General features: G+C 44.9%; 2 protein-coding genes across 2 annotated transcripts in view; both read right to left on the bottom strand.

Moving 5' to 3' along the window:
* Nucleotides 1-2,954: 2,954 nt before the first annotated feature.
* LOC142748938 (uncharacterized) overlaps nt 2,955-26,958 on the bottom strand; it is a 148,153-nt gene continuing 124,149 nt past the window's right edge. Inside the window, exon 8 of the mRNA XM_075856358.1 lies at nt 2,955-3,029. The gene's annotated coding sequence lies outside the window, so the exon portion shown is untranslated. The remainder of the gene's footprint in view (nt 3,030-26,958) is intronic.
* LOC142748939 (nephrocystin-3-like) overlaps nt 3,865-26,958 on the bottom strand; it is a 47,085-nt gene continuing 23,991 nt past the window's right edge. Inside the window, 3 exon segments of the mRNA XM_075856363.1 lie at nt 3,865-3,890; nt 4,122-4,178; nt 6,956-6,985. Coding sequence (XP_075712478.1) covers nt 6,980-6,985 — 6 coding nt within the window. The 3' untranslated portion in view covers nt 3,865-3,890; nt 4,122-4,178; nt 6,956-6,979.

Genomic DNA, 26,958 nt, shown 5'->3' with positions numbered 1-26,958 from the left:
ATGAGGGAACTGTTTGGTGGTGATATTTGGCACTGTATGGCGGTATAAAGAGATGAATGAGGGTGCTTCATGGTGGTGATGTTTGGCATTGTACGGCAGTATGATGAGATGATGAGGGTGCTGTATAGTCGTGATATTCAGCATTGTATGGCAGTATGATGAGATGGATGAGAGTGCTGTATAGTGGTGATATTTTGCATTGTATGGCAGTCCAACCAGATGGATGAGGGTGCTGTATGGTGGTGTTATTTGGCATTGTATGGTAGTATTATGAGATGGATGAGGGTACTGTATGGTGGTGATATTTGGTATTGTATGGCAGTATGATGAGATGGATGAGGGTGCTGTATAGTGGTGAAATTTGGCATTGTATAGCAGTATAATGAGATGGATGAGGGTGCTGTATGGTGGTGATATTTGGTATTGTATGGTGGTTGATATTTGGCATTGTATGTCAGTATAATAAGATGAATGAGGTTACTGTATGGTGGTGATATTTGGCACTGTATGGAGTTATAATGAGATGAATTAGGGCACTGTATGTTGGTGATATTTCGCATTGTATGTCTGTATGATATGAATGAGGGTACTGTATGGTGGTGATATTTAGTAATGTATGGCAGTATAATGAGATGGATGAGTGTGCTGTATGGTGGTGTTATTTGGCATTGTATGGTAGTATGGTGAGATGGATGAGGGTGCTGTTAAGTGGTTTTATTTGGCATTGTATGGTAGTATAATGAGATGGATGAGGGTGCTGTATGGTGGTGATATTTGGCATTGTGTGGCAGTATGATGAGACGAATAAGGGTGCTGTATGGTGGTGATATTTGGTATTGTATGGCAGTATGATGAGATGGATGAGGGTGCTGTATGGTGGTGATATTTGGCATTGTATGGTAGTATGGTGAGATGGATGAAGGTACTGTATGGTGGTGATATTTGGTATTGTCTGGCAGTATAATGGGATGGATGTGGGTGCTATATGGTGGTTAATATTTGGCATTGTATGTCAGTATAATGAGATGGAGGAGGGTGCTGTATGGTGGTGTTATTTGTACGATGAGATGGTTGAGGGTGCTGTTTGTTAGTGATATTTGGTATTGTATTGCAGTATGATGAGATGGATGAGGGTACTGTATGGTAGTGATAATTGGGATTTTATGGCAGTATGATGAGATGGATGAGGGTGCTGTATGGTGGTGATACTTGCCACAGTATGGCAGTATAATAAGATTAATGAGGGTGCTGTATGGTGGTGACATTTGGCATTGTATGGCAGAATGATGAGACGGATGAGGGTACTGATAGGTGGTTGATATTTGGCATTGTATGTCAGTATAATGAGATGGATGAGGGTGCTGTATGGTGGTGATATTTGGCATTGTATGGCAGTATGATGAGATGGATGAAGGTGCTGTATGGTATTGTATGACACTATGATGAGATGGATGAGGGTACTGTATGGTGGTGATATTTGGCACAAAATGGCGGTATAATGAGATGAATGAGGGTGCTGTATGGTGGTGGTATTTGGCACTGTATTGCGGTATATTGAGATGAATGAGGGCACTTTATGGTGGTGATATTTGGCATTGTATGGCAGTATAATGAGATGGATGAGGGTACTATATGGTGGTATTTCGCATTGTATGGCAGTATGAGATTAATGCGGGTACTGTATGGTGGTTATATTTATCATTGTATTGTAGTATGATGAGATGGATGAGGATTCTGTATGGCGGTGATATTTGGCATAGTTTGGCAGGATAATAAGATGGATGAGGGCACTGTATGGTGATGATATTTGGCATTGTATGGTAGTATGATGAGATGGATGAGGGCACTGTATGGTGGTGATATTTGCCATTGTATGTCTGTATAATTAGATGGATGAGAGTGCTGTATGGTGGTGGTATTTAGCATTATATGGCAGTATGATGAGATGGATGAGGGCGCTGTATGGTGGTGATGTTTGGCATTGTATGGCAGTATGATGAGATGGATGAGGGCGTTGTATGGTGGTGATATTCGGCATTGTATGGCGGTATGATGAGATGAATGAAGGCACTGTATGGTGGTGATTACTTGTTGTTCAAGTACCAGGGTTCGGGTGTGACTGCTCCTTCTTCACTACCTCTAACTACACCGCTGGTTTGATAAAATTAATGTCTTCTGAAGCACAGACATATCATTATATTATCATCATATATCAAACCTCGGATCTCCTCCCCCCCTAGTGAGTGTGGAAGCTGCCTGTCCTGGAAATGATCCCTCTTTTATCTTACACTCAGGCTGGTCAGTGCAGGTTCTCGTATGTCTCCCCTCCCCCACATCGGATGCACTTTTTCATGCTCCACCCCTGCGGACCCTGCACTAGACATAACACAGTGTATCAGGTTTTCCTTCAATTCCTTCACTAGATCCTCGCTAGTTTCTCTGTGGTGATACATTGGACAGAACCCACTGAAGTCAATGGACACTGCCCGTCCTCCACTGCAGTCATGCTCGGCCTGGATAGTTCATGTGTGATCGGATTGTCAGAACGGCTTTACACGACCCATTACATGTCTCAAAGGGGAACAGTCACCATAATGGTCTACTACTGGGAACAACTGCACTCAACATACAGCTTTCCAGTGTCGGTGGGGGAGGAGGACCAACAAGGAGACTCCACTGAGTCAAGGAACAATGAATAATATTTTATTTTCTGCCGTTTTCCTGAAGATTTTCCGTTCTTACAAGTAAAATGTTATAAACTTTTCTGTGGTCGTCCATGGAATATCTGCTAATCCGCCAGATACCGAGTTCTTGGACGAGGGGACGAGTTTTTTTGTCTGGATTCTTTGCTCTCAATCCGGGGGGTCAGACTTCCACAGGATCAGGCTGAAGCTGGTTCTTGTCCCTGCTCGGTGCGGTTACTGGAAGTCCTGGAGAGCGTGATGGTCTCGGTCTGAGAGCGGAAATGAGATTCCGGGGTGGAACAGTCTGCTAGATACATGTCTGTGTTACAAAGTATACAGCTCCACCTGTAAGAGAGCAGCATTGTAGGTTTACTTCATTCATCTGATACTTTAGTCACTACCAGAGCTGCATCCACCAGAACTGGACATCATTAGCATTTTTCCTATACATCTATAATCTACTGCTGCATTGCATTATTGGAGATGTTTGGTTTACACTAAACACTAAGTAAATACAATAATGGGAAACCTCCAATAATAATATTCCGGCCAACAAACCTGTACTTCATCTGGATCCTCAGGAGTGGGCGATCTAGTACTTTACTGCAGGAACGCCCCCTGGTGCGGCTTTGGACAGGGGGGAACTGGAAAGCGCTGTATGACTCCTGGTTGTCTGTTGCAGCAGATGACAATGTCCAGAGGAACTTTCTAAGAATTTAGCCTCAGCGACTCCTCACGATGCCGCGCCACTTATTCGATGGTGTCATTGCTGAAGCAGCAGGAAAAAAATCTGAGGAACCTACAGAAGATAAACCCAGGGTGAGACTTTCATGAGAGGGAACGGGTCTTGTGTGGACAGCGGTGACTGGCGAGTAGGGTTTAGACTGGGGCAGGGGGATTACTGGGGTGACCACTTTTGGACAACCTTGGGACACGTCCTGGAGAGATGAGCTAATTATGGGGGTGCTGCGACTAGGTGCCCCCACAATCAGGAGGCAAGACTTGGGGAGCTCTCCAGGAAACTCAAGTGTTCAATGTAGGGCTGTAAATGACCCTCTAAGGGGAGGTCGTCTCTCGGCTCTATCTAATAGATGAGGATCCTGATGGGGGTGATCCTCCTCTATTACCTTTATTGGCCCTAATAAGCAAGAGGAAAGGGGTCGTCCATAGTCTTGTACTTACCTTGGTTGTCTATTCTCTCTGACTCTGCGGGGGAAAGATAAGGATTAATCAACTCCTACATGAGGAAACATAAGGGGGATCCTAGTGCCTGGAACATCCCCCCACCCCTGGAGCAGTTTATAAAAAAAAGTAAAATTATAATACACTTTCTGCCATCACTAGGGGGAGTTCACTGCATGCTGATTAATTATAGACTATAATAGGAGCTCCACCTAGTGGCCGCTGCAGGTAAACTGAAGGCAGACAATCACTCACGTGAACTTCTCTTTGGTTATTCTGAGGCACTTAGTTCTCCACCACCTGCGTCTTGTCCTAAAGGAAAAAATCCAGGAAAATAAGATCAGCTCCATGTGATGAGGGGAGGACACTTCCCAGGATCAGTCTATAAGGTTATGTGCACTGAGATTGTCATGTGTCACGTTCTGTGAAGACTTAATGAGACGGAGCTCAAAATATTGCAAAAAGTATGTGATGGGATAAACCTAAATAATCCTGTGTGTAATGTTCCGTAATGAGTCGGCTCTAAACTTACAAAAAGTTTATGAAGGTTTCCCTGTTTTCCTGATGAATGAGATCATTGGGGATCTATGTCCTATGTAACATATTGATAGAATTTGTGGCCTTTTTACTATGGACGTTGCAGATTTATCAAAACTAGTGCAAAGCGAAGGAGGAGCAGTTCTGATTGCAACGCTCATTTTTCTAAGGCCCATTGGAAAATTAAGATGTGACCTGATTGGTTGTTATGGGCAACGGCACAACTTTTACTTTGCACCAGCTTTGATAATGCAATTAAATTAACATCCTGACTCCTTACACAATACATTATGGGGATATACATACAGCAATAACTGATAGTCCATCTCTGCCACTTACGCCTTCTCCTCCGTCTCCAGCACATCTTCCTCCTGCTGAATATTGATCTCCACTTCCACCTCCTCCGTCTCCTCCACCTCATTTTCGTCCTGCTGAATGTTTATCTCCTCCACCTCCGTCCACTCCACCTCCTCCGTCTCCTGCTGAATGTTTATCTCCTCCTCCACCTCTGTCTCCTGCACCTCCTCCGTCTCCTCCACCTCATCTTCGTCCTGCTGTATGTTTATCTCCTCCACCTCCGTCCACTCCACCTCCTCCATCTCCTGCTGAATGTTTATCTCCTCCTCCACCTCCTCCGGCTCCTCCACCTCCTCCGGCTCCAGTTGAATGTTTATCTCCTCCACCTCCGTCCTCTCCACCTCCGGCTCCTCCACCTCCTCCGGCTCCACTTGAATGTTTATCTCCTCCACCTCCGTCCTCTCCACCTCCGGCTTCTCCACCTCCTCCGTCTCCTGCTGAATGTTTATCTCCTCCACCTCCGTCCACTCCACCTCCTCCGTCTCCTCCACCTCCTTCTCCATCATCTCTGTTTCACTTCTCTCAATACTAGGGGTAAATAAGATAGTGAGAGTCCAGAACATACTCTATGTGCTCTACAAATGTATAAATAAGGAATATCTACTTAAGATCAGACAGTAATTTAGAAGTGAGTGATGAACTAGTCTAATTAACCAGACCCTCCTCAACTTGAACCCGCATCTCAAGACCTGAACCTAGAACTAAAACCCAATCATCAATACTCATGTCTTATCTACACCTCCAGACCTGTTCACATATCTACTGTATCTACTTACTGATACTTGTCCACTACCTGGACCGGACCACCAAGACCCAACATATAGCAGCCAGAGGACCTCTACAGCACCCAAGATCTTCAGTACCAACTTAATGGTAATAATACCCAAGCTGTACCTGCAACGCAAGATCTGTACCCATACACAGAGCCCACTCACTGGTATCCAAACCAGAACCCCATCATTTATAGTAGTTACAGGCGCCTATACAAAGGGGTCAGCTGCCATTTATAAAATAGTGCCGATTTACAGGATACACCAGTCCCCAGCACGACTCAGTGTCTCGACTCGATTGTGACCGAAATGTCGCACCAAGCCGCTGGCATTTACTAAAAAAAAAAATTTAAAATTTCAGCTTCAAAAACTTGTGTGCCGAATACTTCTATGTGATTTTGGTTGGGACCTTATTCGTGCACCCATCAAGTGTAGCGTGATCTGAACTACTTCACATATCTTTCTGTTCTGTTAAAGCTTTAAAGCCCCCTTTTTCCTTTAAAAAAAAGTGCAAGTTATAAAGCTCTGCCAGTCTGCAGCCACCACTAGGGGGAGCTCACTGCATATTGATTTACAGCTACTATTGAACTTAAAAAAGTCTCTGTCACCAGATTATAAGTGCCCTGTCTCCTACATAATGTGATCGGCGCTGTAATGTCGATAACAGAAGTGGTATTTATTTAGAAAAACGATCATTTTTGAGCAAGTTATGAGCAATTTTAGATTTATGCTAATTAGTTTTTTAATGACCAACTGGGCGTGTTTTTACTTTAGACCAAGTGGGCGTTGTACAGAGAAGTGTATGACGCTGACCAATCAGTGACCAATCAGAGACCAATCAGCGTCATATACTTCTCATTGTTCCAGCCCAGCGTGATTGTGCAGTGAAAGAAGCTGGGCTGGAACAATGAGAAGTGTATGACAATGATTGGTCACTGATTGGTCGCTGATTGGTCAGTGTCATACACTTCTCTTCACAACGCCCACTTGGTCAAAAGTAAAAACACGCCCAGTTGGTCGTTAAGAAATTAGCATAAATCTAAAATTGCTCATATCTTGCTCAAAAATTATCGTTTTTCAAAATAAAAACCACTGTTGTTATCTACATTACAGCGCCGATCACATTATGTAGGAGATAGGGCACTTATAATCTGGTGACAGAGCCTTTTTAATATGAGCTGTGTACAGTGAGCTCCCCCTAGTGGCGGCTGCAGGAAAATGATATTACCCTATGTCAAGTAGTAGGAGGGAAGTTCAGGGCCAGGCCCCCTCTCACTATGGGCCCCCTGACAGTGGCATGTCTCTATGTAATGTGCGTCACTAATAATGTTGGTCCATACAGTGAAGATGAGAATGTCCTCTGGTTAGAAGCAGCTTCTGAGCGTTATCAGACACATTGTACATTTACTGTAAAGATGGATTTACCTGATTCTCTGTAATTCACCAACTCTAAACCTACAAAAGAAGGAAATTCAAGGTTTTCCTCAGAAGTGACCATTGCTGAAGAGGACGAGACGTGATAGAAGATAATGAAGGACACAACAGGAGCCGAAGACACCGCAGACTTACCTGACACCAACAACTACAACCCTCAAAGGAGTGTCAGCTCTGCAGCTCCTTATATAATGTGAGTGATGTCATAATGTGCAGGGGAGGAGCCAACATCCACAACATTCCGTGACATCTTGAGCAGCAGCAACTGTTATTTAACGGGACAAGACAAGGCCGAGCAGCCAATCCAATTCTATATAGAGGAAATGTTCTGTAAATTCTCCCCCTTAGCCCCTGAAGCCTTGGAGAAGGGGAGACAATGTTTTTATTTCTGTACAATGTCATTCTGGAGTCATTTCTACTGATTATAACACTGATACATCCACGACGATCACTCGTATATATGGGGTCTGTATTATTGGGATATAACATAACACTGGATTGGATGATGGGTGGAGGACAGGATGGACTGATAATGTGTATATAGCAGGTATATAGGCCTATACATTATAACAAACACTTCCATATAATATTCAGATACTTCTAGACCCGCTGCTGTTTCCCAGATGTGATGAGGAGGAGATTGTGAGACTATTATAATATCCTGCGAATTGTTACTCCTCCTTATTAGGACTTTATCTCTGTATAATCTCCAGCCTATAATATCAATTTATTTGTCTCTATATTGATACAATTTCCTGCTGATACATTGTTATATGTCGTCTCCATTAACAAGCACCAAAAACCGAAAATCTGTAACCTGCCCCTCCAACTGCTGTGAGACGCCATCAACATCTGACTCTCAAGTGCACTGGCCTGGGATCGAGCTAACTCAGATATCGTCCGTTAAACCCCTTGGATTCTGCGGTCAATAGCATCTGCGGCATCTACACTGCTAGACAGAGTTGGGGGCTTCCTCTACTGCCACATTGGTCCTTCCGTGACTTAACCAGCCGGCTATGGCAGCTGGAGGCCTAACAATGTCCTTTAGGTCGTTCAAAAAAACGAAATAAAAAAAGAATACCAGAATTGCTGTTTTTGTTAAAAGTTGCTGCCTCCCTAAGGTAAAGCTGTGGACTGTAAGGTTGTGCTGGGACTTGTAGTTCTACAACAGCTGGAGAGCCGCAGGCTGCAGATCACTGACCTAAACCAGTGATGCGACCGTTCTGCAGATCTGTAATCATAACTTTTCCTGGTGCAGATGTTCATCAAAGGGGATTATTCCATAGAGGCGGCTGCTATGGGGCCCAATGAATGGGGGAGGGGGCCACGGCTCAGGTTGGCTCCATCATTCCTGTACAGTATAATTCTGCCAAGTGTTCTCCATCCTCATAGACTTCACATCATTATCAAACAAGGAAGGGGGGAATAGAACCCATGTCACCCGGCTGAAACAACCAATGAGTCTCCTTGTATTTAAATGGGGGTTGTGTTGATGTGAACAAGCACCAGGTGGGGGCGCTAATGTGATACTTGCTATGGGCCACCTCTCTGTACCCCCCCCCCCCATACTCCCCCCCCCATACTTCTCTGTACAATTCTGCAACTTCATAAGTCATAGGAGAACCAGCTCATTATCCCACGTCTCTGCAGGATTGCACTGCAGGCCCATTTTCCGCGTCTTCCCGCAGGACCACATCTTGCAGGACCACATCTCCCCGCAGGACCACATCTCCCCACAGGACCACATCTTCCCGCAGGACCACATCTTCCCGCAGGACCACATCTCCCCGCAGGACCACATCTACCTGTAGAACCACATCTACCTGTAGGACCACATCTACCTGTAGGACCACATCTCTCTGTAGGACCACATCTACCTGTAGGGCCACATCTCCCTGCAGGACCACATCTACCTGTAGGACCACATCTCCCTACAGGACCACATCTCCCTGCAGGACCACATCTCCCTGTAGGACCACATCTCCCCGCAGGACCACATCTCCCCGCAGGACCACATCTCCCTGCAGGACTGAGTTTGTAGTGAGGCGCAAACATCTTTTCATAAATTAGTCTAAAATGAAACGTGCCCAAATAACGAGCAGTTCACGACACATTCTAGCTGTAGACCGTAGTAAATCTGCCCCATTGTATACAATTACACTTGGGGTGTCCTAGTGCTCAGCACACCCCCCACCCCTCCACACCTTTAGTGAGAGACGCCGTCACATGCGTTATATGATCAAACTTGTTCTGCCTTCAGCCTCCACTAGGGGAACTCACTAGTATTGAGATCTATGGGAGCTGTATAATTCTGTAAGTAGAAGGATTTTTGTTTGAAACAGCTTGTGAATAAACTTTCACCTCATAAATACCCCCCCTCCAAAAAAAAAACAAGGTGCACATTTGCATCAGCACTTGATGCTGGTGTTTCTTTGCATTGTAAGGCAATATTATGCCAATATTTATCACTGTATAATGTTGAGAAAATGCTGTGCTGGTGATAATTGGCATTGTATGGCGGTATGATGAGATGGATGAGGGTGCTTTATGTTGGTGATATTTGGCATTGTATGGCGGTATGATGTGATGAATGAGGGCACTGTATGGTCGTGGTATTTGGCATTGTATGGTAGTATGATGAGATAAATGAGGGCACTGGTATGGCGGTGATATTTGGTATTGTATGGCAGTATAATGAGATGGATGAGGGTGCTGTATGGCTGTAATATTTGGCATTGTATGGCAGTAGGATGAGATGGATGAGGATAATGTATGGTGGTGAAAATTTGGCATTGTATGCCAGTATAAGGAGATGAATGAGGGTACTGTATGTTGGTGATATTTGGCATTGTATGGCAGTATAATGAGATAAATGAAGGTGCTGTATGGTGGGGAAATTTGGCATTGTATGGCAGTATGATGAGATAAATGAAGGTGCTGTATGGTGGAATTTGGCATTGTATGGCAGTATGATGAGATGAATGGGGGCACTGTATGGTGTTGATATTTGGCATTGTATGGCAGTATAATGAGATGGATGAGGGTGCTGTATGGTGGTGATATTCGGCATTGTATGGCAGTATGATGAGATGAACGAGGGTGCTGTATGGTGTTATTTGCCATTATATGACAGTATAATGAGCTGAATGAGGGTGCTGTATGGTGGTGATATTTGGTATTGTATGGCAGTATAATGAGATGAGTGAGGATACTGTATGATGGTATTTCGCATTGTATGGCAGTATGATGAGATGGATGAGGATACTGTATGGTGGTGATATTTGGTATTGTATGGCAGTAAGTTGAGATGAATGAGGGCACTGTATGGTGGTTATATTTGACATTGTATGACAGTATGATGAGATGGATGAGGGCACTGTATGGTTGTGATATTTGGCATTGTATGGCAGTAAAAGGAGATGAATGAAGGTACTGTATGGTGGTGATATTTGGCATTGTATGGCAGTATAATGAGATGCATGAGGGTGCTGTATGGTGGTGATATTTGGCATTGTATGGCAGTATAATGAGATGAATGAGGGTGCTATATGGTGGTGATATTTGGTATTGTATGGCAGTATGATGAGATGGATGAGGATACTGCATAGTGATGATATTTGGTATTGAATGGGAGTAAGATGAGATGAATAAGAGCACTGTATGGTGATGATATTTGGCATTGTATGACAGTGTGATGATATGGATGAGGGCACTGTATGGTGGTGATATTTGACATTGTATGGCAGTATGATGAGATGGATTAGGGTACTGTATGGTGGTGATATTTGGCATTGTATGGCAGTATGATAAGATGGATGAGGGCACTGTATGGTGGGGATATTTGGCAGTGTATGGCAGTATGATGAGATGTATAAGGGCACTGTATGGTGGTGATATTTGGCATTGTATGGCAGTGTGATGAAATGGATGAGGGTGCTGTATGGTGTTGTATGGCAGTATAATGAGATGAATGAGGGTGCTGTATGGTGATGATATTTGGCATCGTATGACAATATGATGAGATGGATGAGGGGACTGTATGGTGGTGATATTTGGCATTGTATGGCAGTATGATGAGATGGATGAGGCTACTGTATGGTGGTGATATATGGCATTGTATGGCAGTATGATGAGATGGATGAGGATACTGTATAGCGATGATATTTGGCATTGTTTGGCAGGATAATAAGATGGATGAGGGCACTGTACAGTGGTGATATTTGGTATTGTATGGCAGTATGATGAGATGGATGAGGGTGCTGTATGGTGTTGATACTTGGTATTGTATGGCAGTATGATGAGATGGATGAGGGTGCTGTATGGTAGTGATATTTGGTATTGTATGGCAGTATGAGATGAATGAGGGTGCTGTATAGTGGTGATGTTTGGCATTGTATTGCAGTATGATGAGATGTATGAGGGTGCTATATAGTGGTGTTATTTGGCATTGTATGGCAGAATGATGAAATGCATGAGGGTACTGAAAGGTGGTTGATATTTGGCATTGTATGTCAGTATAATGAGATGGTTGAGGGTACTGTATGGTGGTGATATTTTGCATTGTATGGCAGTATAATGAGATGGATGAGGCTACTATATGGTGGTGATATTTGACATTGTAGAGCAGTAAAATGAGATGGATGAGGGTACTGTATGGTGGTACTTCGCATTGTAGGGCAGTATGAGATGAATGAGGGCACTGTATGGTTGTGATATTTGGCATTGTATGGCAGTAAAAGGAGATGAATGAAGGTACTGTATGGTGGTGATATTTGGCATTGTATGGCAGTATAATGAGATGGATGAGGGTGCTGTATGGTGGTGATATTTGGCATTGTATGGCAGTATAATGAGATGAATGAGGGTGCTGTATGGTGGTAATATTTGGTATTGTATGGCAGTATGAGATGAATGAGGGTGCTGTATGGTGGTGATGTTTGGCATTGTATTGCAGTATGATGAGATGGATGAGGGTACTGTATGGTGGTGATATTTTGCATTGTATGGCAGTATGAGATGGATGAGGCTACTATATGGTGGTGATATTTGACATTGTAGAGCAGTAAAATGAGATGGATGAGGGTACTGTATGGTGGTATTTCGCATTGTAGGGCAGTATGAGATGAATGAGGGTACTGTATGGAGGTTATATTTGGCATTGTATGGTAGTTTGATGAGATGAGTGAGGGTACTGTATGGTGGTGATATTTGGTAATTATGGCAGTATAATAAAATGGAGGAGGATACTGTTTGGTGGTAATATTTGGCATTGTATGGCAGAATGATGAGTTGAATGAGGGTACCATATGGTGGTGATAGTTGGCATTATATAGCAGTATAATGAGATGTATGAGTGTACTGTATGGTGGTGATATTTGGCATTGTAGGGCAGTATAATGAGATGGATGAGGGTGCTGTATGGTGTTATTTCGCATTGTTTGGCAGTATGATGAGATGGATGAGGGCACTGTATGATGGTGATAACTGGCAGTATAAAAAGATGGATGAGGGTACTGTATGGTGGCATTTGGCGTTTTATGGCAGTATTAGATGAATGAGGGTACTATATGGTGGTTATGTTTGGCATTGTATGGTAGTATGATGAGATGGATGAGGGTACTGTATGGTGGTGATATTTGGTATTGTATGGCAGTATAATGAGATAGATGAGGGCACTGTATGGTGGTGATATTTCGCATTGTATGGCAGTATGATGAGATGGTTGAGGATGCTGTATGGTGGTGTTATTTCGCATTGTATGGTGGAATGATGAGTTAAATGAGGGTACCGTATGGTGGTGTTATTTGGCATTGTATGGCAGTATAATGAGATGGATGAGGTTACTTTATGGTGGTGGTATTTGTCATTGTATGACAGTATGATGAGATGAATGAGTGTACTGTATGGTGGTGATATTTGGTATTGTATAGAAGTATAATGAGGAGGATGAGGGTACTGTATGGTGGTGAAATTTGGCATTGTATGACAGTATAATGAGATGGATGAGGGTACTGTATGGTGGTGATATTTGGTATGGTATGGCAGTATAAGATGAAAGAGGGTACTGTATGGTGGTGATATTTGGCATTATATGACAGTATGATGAGATGGATTAGGGTACTGTATGGTGGTGATATTTGGCATTGTATGGCAGTATGATAAGATGGATGAGGGCACTGTATGGTGGGGATATTTGGCAGTGTATGGCAGTATGATGAGATGTATAAGGGCACTGTATGGTGGTGATATTTGGCATTGTATGGCAGTGTGATGAAATGGATGAGGGTGCTGTTTGGTGATGTATGGCAGTATAATGAGATGAATGAGGGTGCTGTATGGTGATGATATTTGGCATTGTATGACAATATGATGAGATGGATGAGGGGACTGTATGGTGGTGATATTTGGCATTGTATGGCAGTATGATGAGATGGATGAGGCTACTGTATGGTGGTGATATATGGCATTGTATGGCAGTATGATGAGATGGATGAGGATACTGTATAGCGATGATATTTGGCATTGTTTGGCAGGATAATAAGATGGATGAGGGCACTGTACAGTGGTGATATTTGGTATTGTATGGCAGTATGATGAGATGGATGAGGGTGCTGTATGGTGGTGATATTTGGCACTGTATTGCAGTATAATGAGATGAATGAGGGTGCTGTATGGTGGTGATATTTGGCATTGTATGGCAGTATGATGAGATGGATGAGGGTGCTGTATAGTGGTGTTATTTGGCATTGTATGGCAGAATGATGAGATGGATGAGGGTACTGAATGGTGGTGATATTTGGCATTGTATGTTAGTATGGTGAGATGAATGAAGGTACTGTATGGTGGTGATATTTGGTATTGTATGACACTTTGATGAGATGGATGAGGGGACTGTATGGTGGTGATATTTGGCATTGTATGGCAGTATGATGAGATGGATGAGGGTACTGTATGGTGGTGATAATTGGTATTGTATGGCAGTATGATGAGATGGATGAGGGTGCTGTATGGTGGTGATATTTGGTATTGTACGGCAGTACAATGAGATGCATGAGGGTGCTGTATGGTGGTAATATTTGGTATTGTATGGCAGTATATTAGGATGGATGAGGGTGCTGTATGGTGGTGATATTTGGCATTGTAGGGCAGTATAATAAGATGAATGAGGGTGCTGTATGGTGGTGATATTTGGCACTGTATTGCAGTATAATGAGATGAATGAGGGTGCTCTATGGTGTTGATATTTGGCATTGTATGGCAGTATAATGAGATGGATGAGGGTACTGTATGGTGGTTGATATTTGGCATTGTATGGCAGTATAATGAGATGGATGAGGGTGCTGTATGGTTTTGTATGACACTATGATGAGATGGATGAGGGTACTGTATGGTGGTGATATTTGGCAATAAATGGCGTTATAATGAGATAAATGAGGGTGCTTTATGGTGGTGGTATTTGGTACTGTATGGCGGTATAATGAGATGAATGAGGGCACTGTATGGAGGTGATATTTGGCATTGTATGGAAGTATAATGAGATTGATGAGGCTACTGTATGGTGGTGATATATGGCATTGTATGGCAGTATAATGAGATGGATGAGGGTACTGTATGGTGGTATTTCGCATTGTATGGCAGTAGGAGATGAATGAGGGTACTGTATGGTGGTTATATTTGGCATTGTATTGTAGTATAATGAGATGATTGAGGATACTGTATGGTGGTGATATTTGGCATTGTATGGCAGTATGTTGAGAAAGATGTGGGTTCTGTATGGTGGTGTTATTTGGCATTGTATGGTAGTATAAACAGATGGATGAGGGGACTATGGTGGTGATATTTGGCACTGTATGGCGGTATAATGAGATGAATGAGGGTACTGTATGTTGGTGATATTTGGTATTGTATGGAAGTATAAAGAGGTGGATGAGGGTCCTGTATAGTGGTGATATTTGGAGTTGTATGGCAGTATAATGAGATGGATGGTGGTGCCGTATAGTGGTGTTATTTGGCATTGTATGGTAGTATGATGAGATGGATGAGGGTAGTGTTTAGTGGGGATATTTGGTATTGTATGGTAGTATGATAGGATGGATGAGGATAATGTATGGTGGTGAAATTGTGCATTGTTTGGCAGGATAATGAGATGGATGAGGGCACTGTATGGTGGTGATATTTTGTATTGTATAGTAGTATGATGAGACAGATGAGGATACTGTATGACGGTTATATTTGGCATTGTATTACAGTATTATGAGATCAATGAGGGTACTCTATGATGGTGATATTTGGCACTGTATGGCGGTATAATGAGATGAATGAGGGTGCTGTATAGTGGTGATATTTGCCATTGTATGGCAGTATGATGAGATTGATGAGGGTGCTGTATGGTGTTAATATTTGGTATTGTATGACACTATGATGAGCTGGATGAGGGTACTGTATGGTGGTGATATGTGGCACTGGCGGTATAATGAGATGAATGAGGGAGCTGTGTGGTAGTGATATTTGGCATTGTATGGAAGTATGATTAGATGGATGAGGGTGATGTATAGTTGTGATATTTGGCATTGTATGGCAGTATGATGAGATGGATGAGGGTACTATATGGTGGTGGTATTTGGCATTGTATGGTAGTGTGATGAGATGGATCAGGGTACACTATGGTAGTGATATTTGCTATTGTATGACACTGATGAGATGGATGAAGGGACTGTATGGTGGAGATATTTGGCACTGTATGGCAGTATAATGAGATGAATGAGGGTGCTGTATGGTGGTGATATTTGGCATTGTATGGCAGTATGATGAGATGGATGAGGGTGCTGTATAGGGGTGATATTTGGCATTGTATGGCAGTATAATGAGATGGATGAGGTTGCTGTGTGGTGGAGATATTTAGCATTGTATGTCAGTATAATGAGATGCATCAGGATGCTGTATGGTGGTGATATTTGCCATTGTATGGCAGTATGATGAGATGGATGAGGATGCTGTATAGTGGTGATATATGGCATTGTATGGCAGTATAATGAGTTGGCTGAGGGTGCTGTATGAAGGTGATATTTGGCATTGTATGGCAGTATGATGAGATGGATGAGGATGCTGTATGGTATTGTATGTCAGTATAATGAGATGAGTGAGGGTGCTGTACAGTGGCTATATTTCGCGGTATGATGAGATGAATGAGGGCAATGTTTTGTGGTGATTTTTGGCATTGTTTGGCAGTATAATGAGATGGATGAGGCTACTGTATGGTGGTGATATTTGGCATTGTAGTGCAGTATAATGAGATGGATGAGGGTACTGTATGGTGGTATTTCACATTGTATGGCAGTATGAGATGAATGAGGGTACTGTATGGAGGTTATATTTGGCATTGTATGGTAGTATGATGAGATGGATGAGGATGCTGTATAGTGGTGATATATGGCATTGTATGGCAGTATAATGTGTTGGCTGAGGGTGCTGTATGAAGGTGATATTTGGTATTGTATGGCAGTAAGATGAGATGGATGAGGTCACATTATGGTGGTGATATTTGGCATTGTATGGCAGTATGATGAGATGGATGAGGGCACTGTATTGTGGTGATATTTGGAATTGTATGGCAGCATAATATGATGAATGAGGGTGCTGTATGGTGGGGATATTTGCTATTGTATGGCAGTATGATGAGATGAGTGAGGGTGCTGTATGATGGTGATATTTGGCATTGTATGGCAGTATGATGAGATGAATGAGGGTGCTGTATGGTGATATTTGGCATTGTATGGCAGTACAATGAGATATATGAGGGTGCTGTATGGTGGTGATATTTGGCATTGTATGGCAGTATGATGAGATGGATGAAGATATTGTATGGTGGTGATATTTGGTATTGTATGGCAGTAAGATGAGATGAATGAGGGCACTGTATGGTGGTGATATTTGGAATTGTATGGCAGTATGATGAGATGGATGAGGATGCTGTATGGTTGTGATATTTGGTATTGTATGGCAGTAACACAAGATGAATGAGGGCACTGCATGGTGGTGATATTTGGCATTGTATGGCAGTATGATGAGATGGATGAGGTCACATTATGGTGGTGATATTTGGCATTGTATGGCAGTATGATGAGATGGATGAGGGCACTGTATTGTGGTGATATTTGGAATTGTATGGCAGCATAATATGATGAATGAGGGTGCTGTATGGTGGGGATATTTGCTATTGTATGGCAGTATGATGAGATGAGTGAGGGTGCTGTATGATGGTGATATTTGGCATTGTATGGCAGTATGATGAGATGAATGAGGGTGCTGTATGGTGATATTTGGCATTGTATGGCAGTACAATGAGATATATGAGGGTGCTGTATGGTGGTGATATTTGGCATTGTATGGCAGTATGATGAGATGGATGAAGATATTGTATGGTGGTGATATTTGGTATTGTATGGCAGTAAGATGAGATGAATGAGGGCACTGTATGGTGGTGATATTTGGAATTGTATGGCAGTATGATGAGATGGATGAGGATGCTGTATGGTTGTGATATTTGGTATTGTATGGCAGTAAGACAAGATGAATGAGGGCACTGCATGGTGGTGATATTTGGCATTGTATGGCAGTATGATGAGATGGACGAGGGCACTGTATGGTGCGGAAATTTGACATTGTTTACATACAGTACCCTCATCCAACTTATTATACTGCCTTACAATTCCAAATATCACCACCATACAGTACCCTCATTCATCTCATCATACTGCCATACAATGCCAAATATCACCACCATACAGCACCCTCATCCATCTCATTATATTGCCATACAATGCCAAATATCACCACAATACAGCACCATCATCCATCTCATACAGCCATACAATGCCAAATATCACCACCATACAGTACCCTCATCCATCTCATTATACTGCCATACTGTAAAGGATCTGCCAGACACAGCTTCTGTGTCGGCGCCCGTGGTTAATCAGTCTACATCTGCTCCTAGGTCTGATAGAGTGACTCGATCTGCTACCACTCAGGCTGGTAGGCTGAGGAGTGGGAGAACCTATCACAGCCTGGCCAGACGGTTCTAGCTCCCGCCCTCGGTCTATTTATACCTTCATTTGCTGCTTGTCTTTGACTGTGATTCTCTCTTGTTTCCTGGCTCTGCTGCTCCTGCTATTACTATTGACCTCTGCTTTATATCGACCCTGGCTTTACTGTCTACGCTCCTGCTCTGCGTTTGGTACCTCGTACACTCCTGGTTTGACTCGGCTCGTTCACTACTCTTGTTGCTCACGGTGTTGCCGTGGGCAACTGCCCCATTTCCCTTAGCTTCTGTGTGCCCTTATCTATTTGTCTGTCGTGCACATATTGAGCGTAGGGACCGTCGCCCAGTTGTACGCCGTCGCCTAGGACGAGTCGTGCAAGTAGGCAGGGACTGAGTGGCGGGTAGATTGGGGCTCACCTGTCTGTCTCCCTACCCCGTCATTACATAATCACAAGGTATTACATATACCTTTTCTACCCTGGTCCCTGCACAACTATGGACCCCCTTGAGACCCTGGCTCAGCAAATGCAGGGTCTCTCCCTACAGGTCCAAGCCCTGGCTCAGAGGTGCGACCAGCGTGATGCTAACCAGGTAGTGCGCTCCACCTCACCTCTTCAACCCCACCTCAAGTTACCTGACCGGTTCTCAGGGGACCAGAAGACTTTTTTCTCCTTTCGGGAGAGTTGTAAGCTCTATTTGCGTCTAAGGCCCCACTTTTTAGGTTCTGAGAGCCAGCGAGTGGGTATTATTGTCTCCCGGCTCCAGGACGGCCCCCAAGAATGGGCCTTCTCCTTGGTTCCTGATGCCGAGAGTCAGCTGGTGACCTTACGTCAGGGTAAGAGACCCGTTGAGGAGTACTGTTCTGACTTTAGGAAGTGGTGTGTAGCTTCTCGGTGGAATGACCCTGCCTTGAGGTGCCAGTTTAGATTGGGTCTATCGAACGCCCTGAAAGACCTATTAGTTAGCTATCCCTCTTCTGACTCTCTAGATCAGGTTATGGCTTTAGCGGTACGTCTTGACCGACGTCTCAGGGAACGACGACTTGAACGTTTTTGTGCCTTCTCCTCTGGCTCCCCCAGGATGGCTCACGAGGTTCCGTTGCTTCGTTCTTTCACGGAAAACTCGGATGAACCAATGCAACTCGGGGCCTCCGTGTCTCCCCAACAATGTAGAGAGCTCCGCAGGAAGAATGGTCTCTGCTTCTACTGTGGGGATGACAAGCATCAAGTGAACAACTGTCCTAGCCGTAAGAATAAGCAGCCGGAAAACTTCCACGCCTAAGTGACCATCGGGGAGGTTGCTTGGGCGCACAGGTATTTCCCGTAAATATGAAACCTAATAAGATCTTGCTTCCCTTTCAGGTCTCTTTTGAGGGTAGGTCTGCCACCGGCATTGCCTTCGTGGATTTAGGGTCTTCTGCTAATATTATGTCTGTGGAATTTGCTATGTCTCTAGTTATGCCATTGATTGATATGCCTAAACCTGTTCCGGTAGTGGGTATCGACTCCACTCGCTAATGGTTATTTTACGCAGCATACCCCTGTTTTTGAACTCATTGTTGGCTCCATTCATTTGGAGCAGTGCTCTGTACTGGTGATGCAGTGTGTCACGAAGCGGGTTAGTGGACCCACTAGGCCGTACCGCCGTAGCGGGAAGGCAACTGGCCAAACAACAGGACACCCCAGAAATACAATGTCCCGCACAAGGGTACCTGAATAGTCCAGATGGTGGCCGCAGCTCTGGCACAGATGAAATGGGTGCAGCAGATGGCGCCAAACGTGGCGGATGACACAGGAGCCGCAAGTTGCGCCAGACGTGGCGGATTCCTCCGGACGTGGCAGATAACACAGGACGTGGCGGATTCCTCCGGACGTGGCAGATGACACAGGACGTGGCGGATTCCTCCGGACGTGGCAGATGACACAGGACGTGGCGGATTCCTCCAGACGTGGCAGACGACACAGGACGTGGCGGATTCCTCCGGACGTGGCAGATTCCTCCGGACGTGGCAGATTCCTCTGGACGTGGCACGACTAGATACTAGGGCAAAGCACGGGAAACAGGAACGGGGAACAAGGTACGGGTAACAACAGGAACGGGAAACACTAAGGGACCATTTGCAAGACAGACTGGGAAAACTAACAACGCTCAGGCATCGAACTAGGGGGCTGGAACCCTCTTATAGTCCAGGGTACTCACGGGTCAAAGGTCGTTCAAGATGTCCGATGTGCGCGCTGCCCCTTTAAGAGCGGGGACGAGCGTGCGCACGCACCCTGCGGGCTCCGGCGGAGGTGAGTGGATGCAAGCGCTGGCGTCTCCTGAGGAGGAGGCTGGGGCCAGCGCTTGCCGACTCGTGGCTGCGGCTGTCAGCGGGAGGCTGGAGCTGACAGCCCGCAGCCACGGACATTACACAGTGATTATCGTCCGATTTGGTTTTAGGCCTTCCCTGTTTGCAGATGCATAATCCCACGTTTAACTGGAATACTGGGGATCTTACTAAATGGGGTAATGAATGCATGACGTCCTGTTTTTCTGTTAATTTTATTTCTCTCCCTGAGGAGGTGAACTCTCTACCTGAGTTTATTCAGGACTTCGCTGATGATTTTTTTAAAAAGGCCTCCGAAGTGTTACCTCCTCATAGAGAATACGATTGCTCTATCGATTTGGTACCAGGAGCTAAGCTCCCTAAGGGTAGGATATTTAATCTCTCTTGTCCCGAACGTGAGGCCATGAGAGAATATATCCAGGAAAGCCTGGCCAAGGGTTACATTCGCCCCTCTACTTCTTCGGTAGGTGCTGGCTTCTTCTTAGTAGGGAAGAAGGATGGTGGTCTTTGGCCGTGCATCGATTACCGAAACTTGAATAAGGTCACTGTAAGGAACCAGTATCCCCTTCCTTTGATTCCTGATCTCTTCAATCAGGTTCAGGGGGCCCAATGGTTCTCTAAGTTTGATCTTCGGGGGGCTTATAACCTTATCCGCATCAGAGAGGGGGATGAGTGGAAGACTGCGTTTAACACGCCCGAAGGTCATTTCGAATACCTCGTCATGCCCTTTGGGTTGTGTAATGCTCCCGCGGTCTTCCAGAATTTCATAAATGAGATTTTAAGAGACTACCTGGGGGTATTTCTTGTAGTGTACCTTGATGACATACTTGTGTTTTCCAAGGACTGGTCCTCCCACATTGAGCATGTCAGGAAGGTGCTCCAGGCCCTTCGGGAAAACAAACTGTTTGCTAAAAAAAGAAAAATGTGTGTTTGGGGTGCAGGAGATACCATTTTTGGGTCAAATCCTCACTCCTCATGAATTCCGCATGGACCCTGCCAAGGTTCAGGCTGTGGCTGAATGGGTCCAACCTGCCTCCCTGAAGGCGTTACAGTGCTTCCTGGGGTTTGCTAATTATTATAGGAGATTTATTGCTAACTTCTCGGTCATCGTTAAGCCTCTTACGGATCTTACTCGCAAAGGTGCTGATCTCCTCCACTGGCCTCCAGAGGCGGTCCAGGCTTTTGAGGTCCTTAAGAAGTGCTTTATCTCGGCCCCAGTGCTGATTCAGCCTAACCAAATGGAGCCATTTATCGTGGAGGTTGACACCTCCGAGGTGGGAGTGAGTGCTGTCTTGTCCCAGGGTACCAGGTCCCTCACCCATCTCCGTCCCTGTGCCTACTTCTCCAGGAAGTTCTCGCCCACTGAGAGTAACTATGACATTGGCAACCGCAAACTCAAATGGGCATTTGAAGAGTGGCGCCACTTCTTGGAGGGGGTTAGGCACCAGGTAACGGTCCTTACCGACCACAAGAATCTGGTTTTCCTAGAATCTGCCCGGAGGCTAAACCCGAGACAAGCTCGATGGGCGTTGTATTTTACTAGATTCAACTTTTTGGTCACCTATAGGGCTGGGTCTAAAAATATTAAAGCTGATGCACTGTCGCGTAGTTTCATGGCCAGCCCTCCTTCGGAGGAAGATCCTGCTTGTGTTTTGCCCCCCGGTATAATCATTTCCTCTGTTGATTCTGACTCCGAAATTGCGGCTGATCAAGGTTCAGCTCCCGGGAACCTTCTTGAGAACAAGCTGTTTGTTCCCCTGCAATTCCGGCTAAGGGTACTCAGGGAAAATCATGACTCTGCACTATCTGGTCATCCAGGCATCCTGGGTACCAAGCACCTCATTGCCAGAAACTATTGGTGGCCTGGGTTGCCTAAAGACGTTAAGGCCTACGTCGCCGCTTGTGAAATTTGTGCTAGGTCCAAGATTCCCAGGTCCCGACCAGCGGGCTTACTATGTTCTTTCCCATTCCCCAGAGACCTTGGACCCATATCTCCATGGATTTTATCACCGATCTGCCTCCATCTCAAGGCAAGTCGGTGGTGTGGGTTGTAGTAGACTGCTTCAGTAAGATGTGCCACTTTGTGCCCCTCAAGAAACTACCCAATGCTAAGACGTTAGCTACCTTGTTTGTCAAACACATCTTGCGTCTCCATGGGTTTCCTGTCAATATAGTTTCTGACAGAGGGGTACAATTTGTTTCATTGTTTTGGAGAGCTTTCTGTAAAAAGTTGGAGATTGATCTGTCCTTCTCCTCGGCCTTCCATCCTGAAACTAATGGCGAAACCGAGAGGACTAATCAGTCTCTAGAACAATATTTAAGGTGTTTTATCTCTGACTGTCAATATGATTGGGTCTCCTTCATTTCCCTCGCCGAATTTTCCCTTAATAACCGGGTCAGTAACTAGTCAGGGGTCTCAACCTTTTTCTGTAATTTTGGGTTTAATCCACAGTTCTCCTCCGTTTCACCTGGTGGTTCCAACAATCCCGAGGTAGATGTCGTTCATCGGGAACTGTGCACAGTCTGGGCCCAGGTTCAGAAGAACCTAGAGGCGTCCCAGAGCATACAAAAGACTCAGGCAGATAGAAGACGTTCTGCTAACCCCTTGTTTGTGGTCGGGGATCTGGTGCGGCTGTCTTCAAAAAATTTGCGCCTTAAAGTCCCGTCCAAAAAATTTGCTCCCAGTATATAGAGCCGTACAAGGTCATTGACGTCCTTAACCCTGTCTCCTTCCGACTGGAGTTACCCCCGTCTTTTCGAATACACGACGTGTTTCATGCCTCCCTCCTGAAACGCTGCTCCCCGTCCTTGGCTACCTCGAGGAAACCTCCGGTCCCTGTTCTCACCCCTGAAGGGGTAGAATTCGAGGTGGCCAAGATTGTGGACAGCAGGATGGTCCAAGGCTCCCTCCAGTACCTGGTCCATTGGAGAGGATACGGGCCTGAGGAGAGGACTTGGGTACCAGCACGGGATGTTCACGCTGGGGTATTGCTCAGGAGGTTCCATCTTCAGTTCCCCAATAAACCAGGTCCACCTAGAAAGGGTCCAGTGGCCCCTCATAAAAGGGCGGGTACTGTGAAGGATTTGCCTGACACAGCTTCTGTGTCGACGCCCGTGGTTAATCAGTCTGCACCTGCTCCTAAGTCTGATAGTGACTCGATCTTCTACCACTCGGGCTGGGAGGCTGAGAAGTGGGAGAGCCTATCACAGCCTGGCCAGACGGAGCTAGCTCCCGCCCTCTGTCTATTTATACCTTCATTTCCTGCTCCTCCTTTGCCTGTGATTCTGCCTGTTTCCTGGCTCTGCTGCTGCTGCTTGTACTATTGATCTCTGCTTCATATTGACCCTGGCTTTACTGACTACTCTCCTGCTCTGCGTTTGGTACCTCGTACACTCCTGGTTTGACTCTGCTTGTTCACTACTCTTGTTGCTCACGGTGTTGCCGTGGGCAACTGCCCCATTTCCCTTAGGTTCTGTGTACCCTTGTCTGTTTGTCTGTCGTGCACACATTGAGCGTATGGACCGTCTCCCAGTTGTACGCCGTCGCCTAGGACTGGCCGTGCAAGTAGGCAGGGACTGAGTGGCGGGTAGATTAGGGCTCACCTGTCTGTCTCCCTACCACGTCATTACACAATGCTCGTATTTATTTTGAGCAAATACAAAATAAAACAACAAAATACAGGTACATTAGGGGTTGAATTGCAGCTGCTTTCATCTCAAGCAGCACCCCAATCCTCAGCTCATATGCTCTGAACTGAACCTGTCCCACCCTCCTCTGGGTGCACTTAAATACATAACATGCTATTTCCCCAGAATTCTACAGTCCTAAAGGGTCACACACATTTGTGTTTACATTTCAAACACATACATATTATACCTAAACCACATATTATACGTATTCCATACTTCATGTCTCCTTTTAAAAAGAAAAGAAGCTTACAATCTCTTTACACATAACCAAATCATACAAAAGAAAAATACATATACTTTGTGTGTCTGCAGCTCTGCCTCACCTGGCATTAATCTAGTGCCTCCTATATAAACCCACCACACCTTCCATTCAGGTTTGATCACATGCTGGTAAGATGCAGGTAATGCTGTGTTATTGGGGAATGCTGAATCAGTTTGTCTGTAGAAACAATAGTGGACAGAGACAAAGGTTTGCTGGCCAGCAGGTGAGAGAGAGAGATACAGATACACATACACAGACAAGCTAATTCATTATTCACCCCTCAACAGTGGGGAAGCAAGGAAACTGTAGGTAGGACAAGCAAATACGGATCTGTAGGTGTCACGATCCGTGGGTATGTGGACCCACTAGGCCGCACCGCCGTAGCAGGGAGGCAGCTGGCCAACAACAGCGTACCCAATGAATACAAAGTCCAGCACAAGGGTACCTGAATAGTCCAGACAGTCGCAGTGGTTAGGCACATATGGAACTTCAGCCGGCAGAGGATGCCACATGTGGCGGAAGGTATCAGGTGTGGCAGATGACACCAGATGTGGTGTACGACAGCAGGTGTGACCGATGACAGAATAGGACTCCAACACTTGATAGGGCTCAGGAACCAACACAGCACGGGATACAGGAACAAGTAGTAGGGCACGGGAACACTTGGGAACAGGAAAACACTGAGGGACCATTTGCTAAGACTAACATGGGAATTACAAACAACGCTCAGGCAGGGAGTGAAAGGGCAGAGCGCCTTTTATAGTCCAGAGTGGTTAGGGCTAAATTTATGTAATACATGTGCGTGCACTGGCTCTTTAAGGCCGTGCACGAGCGTGCGTGCGCTCCCAATGTGACACAGCCGAGCAGAGCGGAAGTGAGTGCTGGCGTCTCCTAGGAAGGAGATGCCGGCCGGCACTCACAGATCCATGGCCGCGGCCGCCGAGGGGTGAGTAGGAGCGGCGGTCCGTGGCCCTGGACGCTACAGTGGGTACGCAGTCTTGATGTTTACCAAGGATAGGAATTCCCCTTGCACTGCTGATGCGATGACGGACCTCAAGGTTTGCACCTGGAAGTGCTGGAGTTTGACATACTTATTGAGGAGTTCGAAGTCCAGCACAGGGCGAACTGTTCCTTTTTCTGGACCACAAAGAGGTTTGAATAGAAAACCTGGAAGCATTCCTGGCGAGAAACTAATTCAATCACTACCTGGGAGAGAAGGGACTGGACTGCCATGTAAAAGGTGGAAGCCTTGGAAGGGGATGCCGATGGTACTGAGGGAAAATGTGATTTGGTGGTAAAGAAGCTAATTCTATTTTGTATCCCGTGAAGATGAGTTTGCGCACCCAAGAGACACCCAAACGTCTCGAAACAGAAGAAGTCACCCCCCCCCCACCCGGTCTAGACCTCCCTTTATGCAGTACTGGAGTTGTTGGAGGTGGCCTTGGAAGCCTAAGGATGAGGGCGCCAGGAGAGGCGTGGTCCGAATGACAGATTCTTTCTCTGGTCTTGAATGTTCTGTCTCTGGTTGGATGCTCGAGAAGCGCCAAAGGAGTGGAATTTAGTCGTTCCCTGTTTGGGATGGGCTAAGCAAGCCAACCTGTTTTGGGACGGGTGAGAGCTCTTACCGCCTGTGGCTCCAGAAATAATCTTGTTTAGGCGGCCATCAAACAGGCGAGAACCTGCAAAGGGAAGAGCCATTAAAAACGTTTTTGTAAGCTGCATCCACTGACCAGCAGTTTAGGCATAAAGTCCTGCGGGTGGTTAGAGAAAGCTCAGAAGAAGAGCTCATTAATCTGGGTTCATCTTGTGTTGCCTCGCAGATGTATTTTCCTGCATTAGAAATTTGCAAGGCTATCACGACTTATTGCTTGGGAGACTCGCCAGAAATGATACCCTGATGGAGCAGTTTGAATTCACTACTTTATTTAAATATCTTTGTTAGTTTTCCCCAGAGTATGTACTTATTTTATCACTGATTGCGATCTTTTAGGGATATGGTGTTTTTCAAATATCGATGTTACTGTATATTGGTTAGTAAGTAATCTCTGCATGTATTGATAAATTATGCAGATGTGATAATATTTGTTACTAGTGCATTGTGCACTTACATTGTCACTATCACCTCGGTAATAGAATGGTCGAGATATATGTACAGAGTCTGCCTATTATTGCTCTAGTCTCTATATCGTTGTGATATCTGGTGTGGTATTATTTTATATTGTTTTTGTTTTTATTTATTTATGTTTGTATCTTTCTCTTTATATATTTTTGTATGTAAGCTATTTTTAACCTGAAAACTGAGCAAATGTGTTCATTCAGCAACCCCAGATAGCCGTGCTGCATTTATCGGTCAGTGGTGTGATTTCAAGGTTGTTGTGCTGAAGTACTCTCTGTCTAAAAGGAGTTTCCTACTGATAAATTACCTTTCAGGTTAAAAATGGCAGTGCATTTCCTCTATGCACTGTGAACTTGAAAACGAACTTATAAACGAGGGGGTGACATTTGGAAACGAAAGTGCCGAAACATATCTGATGTGGATAATGCAATAATAAAATATCATATTTATTAAAAATAGCTTACATATAAAAATAAAGATAAAGATACAAACATAAATAAAAATAACAAAAACAATATAAAATAATACCACACCAGATATCACAACGATATAGAGACTA

This window comes from Rhinoderma darwinii, chromosome 3 (genome assembly GCF_050947455.1).
Source record: "Rhinoderma darwinii isolate aRhiDar2 chromosome 3, aRhiDar2.hap1, whole genome shotgun sequence".
NCBI classification, from domain to species: domain Eukaryota; kingdom Metazoa; phylum Chordata; class Amphibia; order Anura; family Rhinodermatidae; genus Rhinoderma; species Rhinoderma darwinii.
The sequence above is the reverse complement of the archived record's forward strand: the minus strand, read 5'-3'. Positions and strand labels throughout refer to the sequence as shown.